The 7,951-nt window shown below is 48.6% G+C and overlaps 1 protein-coding gene across 1 annotated transcript in view; it reads left to right on the top strand.

The window, feature by feature from the left end:
• Nucleotides 1–2,747: 2,747 nt before the first annotated feature.
• TFCP2L1 (transcription factor CP2 like 1) overlaps nt 2,748–7,951 on the top strand; it is a 58,272-nt gene continuing 53,068 nt past the window's right edge. Inside the window, exon 1 of the mRNA XM_018558098.1 lies at nt 2,748–2,966. Within this exon, the coding sequence (XP_018413600.1) occupies nt 2,905–2,966 (62 nt within the window). The 5' untranslated portion in view covers nt 2,748–2,904. The remainder of the gene's footprint in view (nt 2,967–7,951) is intronic.

Genomic DNA, 7,951 nt, shown 5'->3' on the forward strand with positions numbered 1-7,951 from the left:
GGGGGCGGGTACAGCTGGCTCTGCCTCTAGATAGGCAGAGCCAGCTGTCACTCACGCAGCTGGGTGGATCTCGACAGTAATGTCTGGATCCGTCCCGGCTGCGGCGGTCTCGGTATACCGCGAGCTGTAGATCGCTATATACCGAGCTTTGGGTCACAGGAGGAGGTCAGTATGTGTCCTCCCGTGACCCTTAGGAGAACTATGGGGGAAAAGACTTACCCCATAGTTCTCCTTTAACACTACTGTAGGGACCACTCTACGCCCACTGAGACTCTGTCCACGCATTAGTACATACCTGCAGCTCTTGATCGCCGGTTTCATAGTCCTATTGCACAATGCTGCAAAAAATAATAATAATAATAATAATGAGCAGTGACAACAAGCACACGGAACATATTATTTAAAGCCGAACTTCCGTTCACCTAAAATTCCTCAATAGCGACACAGAATATAAATCCACTTTGTGTGCACGACATTTCTTTGAAAACCCAGCCGATACATTGTCACAGTAGAAGCGACATCATCATATAGCCTCTCAGCCACCATGTTTCCAAGCAGGAAGCTCCCCCCCCCCCTGATTACATGTAGGTCCCCCAATACTGGCTCTATGGACATTACAGGTAGGTTTTCCTCCCAATGGGTCTAGGGAGGGGTTTACAGGTAGGTCTTCCCCATACTGGCTTTATGGAGGAAATTACAGGTAGGTTGCCCTCACACTAGATCTATGAAAGGGATTACAGGTAGGTCCTCCAATACTGGCTCTGTGGACATTACAGGTAGGTTTTCCTCCAAATGGGTTTAGGGAGGGGATTACAGGTAGGTCTTCCTCATACTGGCTTTATGGAGGAAATTACAGGTAGGTTGCCCTCACACTAGATCTATGAAGGGGATTACAGGTAGGTCTTCCTCATACTGGCTTTATGGAGGTAATTACAGGTGGGTTCTCCTTACACTGGTTTTATGGAGGAGATTAGAGGTATGTACCTTCTACACTGGATCCTTTCACAATGGCTGTAAAGAGGCCAACACAGGTAGGTTACCCTCACACTGGCTCTCTGGGGGTGATTATAGGTAAGTTCCCCTCACATTGGATGTATGGTGGTGATTACAGGTAGGTTCCCCTCATGCTGGCTCTAAGAAAGGTATTAGAGGTAGGTTCCCCTCACACTGGACCAATGAGGGGCATAAGAGGTGGGTTCCCCTCATACTGGCTTTATGGAGGAGATTACATGTAAGTGCCCCTTTATACTGGATCTCTGGAGAAGGTAACAGGTAGGTACCCTCACACTGGATCCACGCAGATTACAGGTAGGTTTCCTTCAAACCAGTTCTATAGAAGAGGTCACAGGTAGGCTTTGCTGACATTGGCTCTATGGAGGACCTTATATGTAGGTTCCCCCCACAGTGAATCTCCGGAGGACATTACAGGTAGGTTACCATCACACTGGCTCTATGGAGGACATTAGAGGTAGGTTACCATCACACTGGCTCTATGGAGGACATTAGAGGTAGGTTACCATCACACTGGCTCTATGGAGGACATTAGAGGTAGGTTACCCACACAGTGAATCTCCGGAGGGCATTACAGGTAGGTTACCCTCATAGTGGATCTTTGGAGGTTACAGGTTCTCCTCGCACAATCACAGGTAGGTTCTCCTCGCACAATCTGGAGGTAGGTTCTCCGCATGGCAGGTCCCCCTCACACTTCCTGTGGAGGGTCTCCTCACATTGGAGAGATAAGTGACATGTTCTCCTCACACCCTGTAGGTTAGCTCTTCTCACATTGGAGAGGTAAGTAGTAGGTGTCCCTTGATGTTAAGGGACAGGTAGGTTCTCTTCACATTTGGGAGGTAAGTGACAAGTTCCACTTACATTGGGGGCAGTAAGTGCTAGGTAGGTGCTTCTCATCCTGGTGGTAAACGACAGGTAGGTTCCCCCAACACTCTCTGGAGATAGGTGACAGGTAGGTTCCCCTCATTCTGGAGGCATGTTCCCCTCACACTCTGTCTAGAGGGCCTCCTCACATTAGACAGGTAGGTTGTCCTCACAATGAGGAAGCCAGTGCTAGGTAGGTATACTTTGGTTGAAGGTAAGGCATCAGCAGGTTTCTTTCACATTGGGAAGGTAAGTAAGTAAGTTATTCTCACAATGGGGAGGTAGGTGCCCCTGGCCTTGGTGGTAAATGACAGGTAGGTTCCCCTGGCACACCCTGAAGATAAGAGGAGGGTAGCTTCTCCTCAGGTAACAGGTAAGTTTTCCCTTCACCCTCTAGAAGTAAGCTACAGGTAGTCTCCTCATACATGACAGGTAGGTTCCCTTTTCACCTCAGTGGGGTAAGTGACCGGTAAAAATCCTCTCATGAGGTAGGTTCTTCTCATCAGCTCCCCTCTCACTCACGGTCATGCAGAGGCGGGAACTCTTAAGCCCCGCCCCCCGGGATTACCTCCCTGGTTCGGGCTGGGCGCAGGGCGAGGGCGAAGTGGAACGGACCAATCAGTGTGCGGTGGGCGGGGAGTCTATATAAGGCCGGGCTGACAGCGGACGGAGCCAGTTATCTGTACTGTGAGTGTCCGGAGTTGTGCGTGTCAGGGAGTGTGTCCGAGCCGGCACAGGAAGGGGGCATCGTTATCACGTGACGGCAGCGGCGGGGGGGCCGACTATCACATGACAGGAGGGGGTATGAGTAAGGGACGCAGTCTTTGTCAGCAGCTAGTAGTCAGGGGGGGTACCCTTTAGTCAGAGGGGTGGGTGTCAGAGGTTATGTTCTGGGGTGACAGGTCAGGGTGTAGAGGGATCTCCATAGCATAGGCTGAGCCTAGGAGAGGGGGGAGGTGCAGGGTTCCCTCTGGAGCTTGTTGCCCCGGTCCTGGATCTCTAGCCCAACTTCAGTGCTGCCTGCTGAAAATGCTCTATTGGCACACACAGCCTGAACACTACAACCAGCACACCAGTGGAAGCTACCTGCGGTAAGTGCTCCTCGCATGCCAGTGGCCCTTCCATGGGGCCCCTGCGGTGACTTTTTTTTTTCCTCCCTCCTGTTCTGCTTTAGTTGTCTATGTAGCGCCAACATATTCCATAGCGCCCGTTGTAGCGTCACTTTTGAGATGTGCACGTTAATTGAATGCAAAACGCATTGTGTGCGTGCAAACACTTGCAGTGTATTAATGTGCGTTGTCAAAGCGACCCATTCAAGTGAATGGATTCCCCCCCCAAAAATGGACATATGGCTTTTTTTGGCAACCCACTGCCCCAAAATGAATGGTTCGGCAACATGCCAACGCATGCAATATGTTCACACAGCACGCTGCAGCGGTGGCCTAGGTATGTTTTTTTGCTTCAAGGTCATCTTGGTGGTATAAAGATGCTGCTGCATGAGCAAAAACTGCCCACTGTGGCATAATGCAACTTTTCTGGCTCCCCTTCACTGAGATTATTGGATTTCGGGGGGTGGGGGGTTTATCAGAACCCTGTAGGGCTCATTCATACATATGCCTGCGTCGGGTACGGACAGGAGCTTATGCTCAGCTACGGCTGCTCAGCCTGTACAAATCAATTAGCCCCCATGGCTGTCCGTGTGTTTTTGGAAAGGGGAAAGATGAGTGGCTCGGGACGCCCACGATAGGCATGCAGAGTGGCTCGGAAAATACAAGCGGAATGCATGCCGTGTGGCTCGGGACGCCCATGGTCTGCATGCAGAGCTGCTCATCTGTCCAGAGCTGCTGACACTGTCGCACTGCTGTTGATTCATACAGACCAATCGGCCGCGGACGTAAACATGTCCATACCCGCCGCAGGAATACGCTGATTTGGGCAAGTGAACATCTGTATGAATGAGCCCATTACATACATGAAGGGTGTGAATAAGATTCAGGAAGGCGGCATGTTCAGTATGAAGCTCCGATCAAGAACGCGGGGACATGACCTCAAACCAGCGGAAGGAAGGAAAGTTCAACTCTAACCATAGAAAGTAATTTACAGAAAGAGTAGTTGATGTTGGGAGCAGACTTCGAGCAGAGGTAGGGAGTCGGGCAATGATGTACACGCTTGGGACAAACGCAGATCAATACTCAGGAGGGAAAAATGCTTTGCAATAGACTTGATGGAGCAGTTGGTCCTCTTCTGGTAAGAATGTGACCGGCACGCCGTGGATACATGGAGTAGTCCAAAGCTGTCATAAAATGATCACATCCCAGTGAGTGCAACATTCGAGAGACATGCACATGCCTGATGAGGGGGGTGCTACATGGCCCAGAAATGTCACATGTGATTGCCTTAATGTAGTTTCAGGCTTTGATATGGATCTATGGTGTGCTCTGGGGGGGGGGGGACAGGAAGGGGTGCGATGGGAATATAACTCGTGTAGTCTTCTGATGACTACACATGTTTAAGAATTCATAATTTCAGAGGTGAGCATTTCCTCGAGGCTGGTTTCACTCCCTTGCATTGCGGCTGCCGATGTTGCATTCATTCTGATAACGGACTGTGCGAACACGTGGTAATGCACAAACATGCCTTGCGGTGTGCTGCATTCCAAAAAAACTGCATGCGCTTTTTTTTTGGGGGGGGGGTGCATTAGCCAGGTCCTTCCAAGGTACGGACTGTCCTAATGCGAGAGGCGATGCACAGACGTGTGAACCCAGCCTAAAGCCTCTGTCCATTGTAAAGTGGCGACGATGGTCAGGGTCATTTTTGTGGGTCATCTGGAGAGGCGAAAAAAAAAGTTAAAAAACAGTAAAGCTTAAATGCGGCTCCTCAACGTTTAATTGTTTCACACAGCAACAGCTCCTCTACATTGACACGGTGATGCTCATGGCAGTGGCGCACCACCATGTGACCTTTTATAGCTTCACTACACTCTGAAGGGCACAAGTACCTTACCTGCGTCTCAAGGGTGTTTTTCGGATAAGAGAGCACACAGCGATTTTGTTGGGTATAGCTCGCCACAAACTGCTGATTGTCGTCAACATTGAGGAATAAGAAGTTGCTTTTGCTTCAAATAATCCCTTGACAGCAGTAACAGGAACATCCCATTTTTTTTTTGCCAAGGTCTCATGTTCTCCTGGGATCTGGCAGAACCAGCTCCCGGTGTGTGTGTGTGTGTGCGTGTGTCCAAACAGCTGATGTCAGTCACTTCGGTAACTATGATTTTACTGAACGGAGTTGTGCACGGATGCACATTGAGGGGAATTGATCAAAGCTGGAGCGGGCAGAATCTGGAGCAGTTGCTCTTAGTAACCAATCTGCTTCTTTTACTTTCAAAGCTTAACTGAAGAAGCTGGTTACTACGGGCAACTGCTCCAGATTCTGTCTGCTCCAGGTTTGATCAATTCCCCCCATTGTGTTCAATGACTATCTTCTTTTATGGTGCACTAAAGGAGGAAACCTTCCCTGTACTGTAATCTGATGCCCTCCTCTGACAACTGATCATCTGCCGTATATATTGGTTGTCGGGTAGACAAGGTGTTCTTTTTGGATGTGTGGTTCATGTGGTCTTTTTTTTTGCTAACTTGGGGCAATGCCAATGCACAGGATGTGCCTCATGGTGCGCTATCGTGTATGTGCATCAACTCCTTTCTAAACAAATAGCACCCCCCGATGCACGTATACTCCATCAGTTTTACCACCCAAGGCCAAAATGCATAGGTGTGATTCCACCATTGCAGAATCATAAGATGTAGAGTTGTTGAGAACTAATAATTAACAAATGGTTATTTTTTATTGGCTCTGAGTTGGTGCGTCATGTTGTTAATCTTAAAAATTGGCTGCAATACATTTGTAATAACCGTACTGGCCAACATCCCGTAGCGGGGTTGGAGTTTGCGGGGTAACATTACGCTATTGACGTGAATAACGAGCCGTGTGCCTCTCCAGGTTTAGGACGTTCTTGCAGCTTCGAGTCTCCGCCATCGTTCTCGCGTTTCGCGTGTTATTCAATGCATAGAGGTCTATGGGACCCAAACCGTGCAACAACCTCTCAAATAGCTCCTGCACCCTTTTGCGCAACAGGTGATTCCGGTCGCGCGACAAACTGCAAGGGTGTGAGCAGCCTCCGTTGACCTCAATGAGAGTCTGTGTTTTGAGTGATATCGTGCGATAAATCGCCTAGCTGTGCACCGGCCCAAAAGAAACCAAAGTGGGTTCCTTGCTTTGTTTGCTAGACACAAGTACAGATGTTCCTCACTTACCGACTTACCTATTTTGCGACCACTCGCACTTACGACGGACCGCCGATCGTCCTCCGACCTTGCGCGCCGTGTCGCCGGCGGAAGTGGTGTCCTCCGATCTTCACTGCGGGTCCCGGTAAGTATTTTAATTGCACGATGTACAGTACACTGTTCGGTACTGTACATCGGCAACGCTATACCGTACTGTACTAATGCAGTACAGTACTGTATAGAGTTCCTCACTTAACGACCAATCCGTTTAACGACCTGGTCGTAGGAACGTAACTCGGTCGTTAAGTGAGGAATACCTGTAGTTGCTATTAGTGATTGCAAATTCTATGACCCAGCAAGAATGGCCTGGATTAAAGGGCATTACATGGTGTTTACCTTTTGTAAGTGATAATGATGTCCTCGCTATGGGTCTTTAGAGAGGAGACCCTGACCTATGTCAACAAATGTTGTCCATTAAATTATTGCCAGGTGTGACCTTCATGGATCAATAGGTCAGCTCTGCAAAACAAATATGCTGATAGTGCAGAGCCTTGCAAATATATCTTTAAAGCTACCCAATGTCAGCACTGGCCTGTCTACCTCAGGTAGGCTTTTATTCTGCACGTGTCTTAAATTTCAGACTCCTTGATCCAACTTTCCGAATGGCAAGTCCCGTTGTGTAATATTTTTGGGACCTCTCTGTCCATCTGTGTCTTGGAGAATTCCTTTTTGTGCGTACTGTCCTCCTACTGATGGACAGAAGCGGATCACAGCCGGTAGACTGCGAGGTCAGGACCACTGAAGAAGTAAATGTCAAGATTGGCCATAAGCTTGCAGATTTTTTTTTTTAAACAAACTTTTGTATACTGTATAAAATCTATTTGGAACGTTTGATTCCCTCAGACAGAAGAATGTCATTTGAAATTGTGTTAGAATTTCCTGAGAACAAATTTTTCCATCTTGCTCCTTCAAATTTTTTTTAGCAACTTGACCCCCATTTAACGATTAGAAAAGCGAACGGACCTTCCAAAAGCTGTCTTCAAACAAAATTCTGCTGGTGTGTGACCGGAGTTTCTGCTCTCCTCCCCCCCTTTTGCTGCAACTGGAGGTCTGGAACGTTCAGCCATTAATCCTAAATGTCTGAGATGTCAAGGTCACGCCACTGGCAGCCCGTGTTTCGTGATCATGTAAGAGTTATCGGCATCAGTCCACGGTTATCTAAGGCCATTGTACACCTAATGTCAGCCGTGAAACTCGCTAAGAGGGTATGTAAAGGCAATAAATATTTATTTTTTAGTTTTGGGTGAAGTTAAAACTTTGGTCAAGTTATTTTTTTGTCCCTGTTGGGAAGATTCACATGCTTTGTTCTGGTGACCATTGTCTGAGACTATATAAGTGAGGCGGGAAAGTGGGGAAGTAACGTCCAATGAGGACACTTGTTTGGGTGACAACTGTGTGAGAGGCATTCCTTAAAGCCATATTCTAGAAGCTTAAAGGAGAACTATGAGGCGAGTGCTTTTCACTCACCTCATAGTTCTAGCCGACCTGTGACAATGAGACTGTTACAGGTCGGCTCAGTAGATCGGGAAGTGAGAGAACACATACCGGCGTTCGCTCACCACTCGATCCTGTCACGGCTCTCTGCCGTGACAGGGGAGGGGCTGGATTCCCCCCTCCCAACACCGATCCGCCAGCGCTGACTGGTGGATCGGACGGGGAGGGTACAGCTGGCTCTGCCTCTAGATAGGCAGAGCCAGCTGTCAATCACGCAGCTTTGTGGATCTCGACAGTAATGT

The sequence above is a fragment of the Nanorana parkeri genome, unplaced genomic scaffold (genome assembly GCF_000935625.1).
Source record: "Nanorana parkeri isolate BGI_ZX_2015 unplaced genomic scaffold, ASM93562v1 scaffold320, whole genome shotgun sequence".
NCBI lineage: Eukaryota > Metazoa > Chordata > Amphibia > Anura > Dicroglossidae > Nanorana > Nanorana parkeri.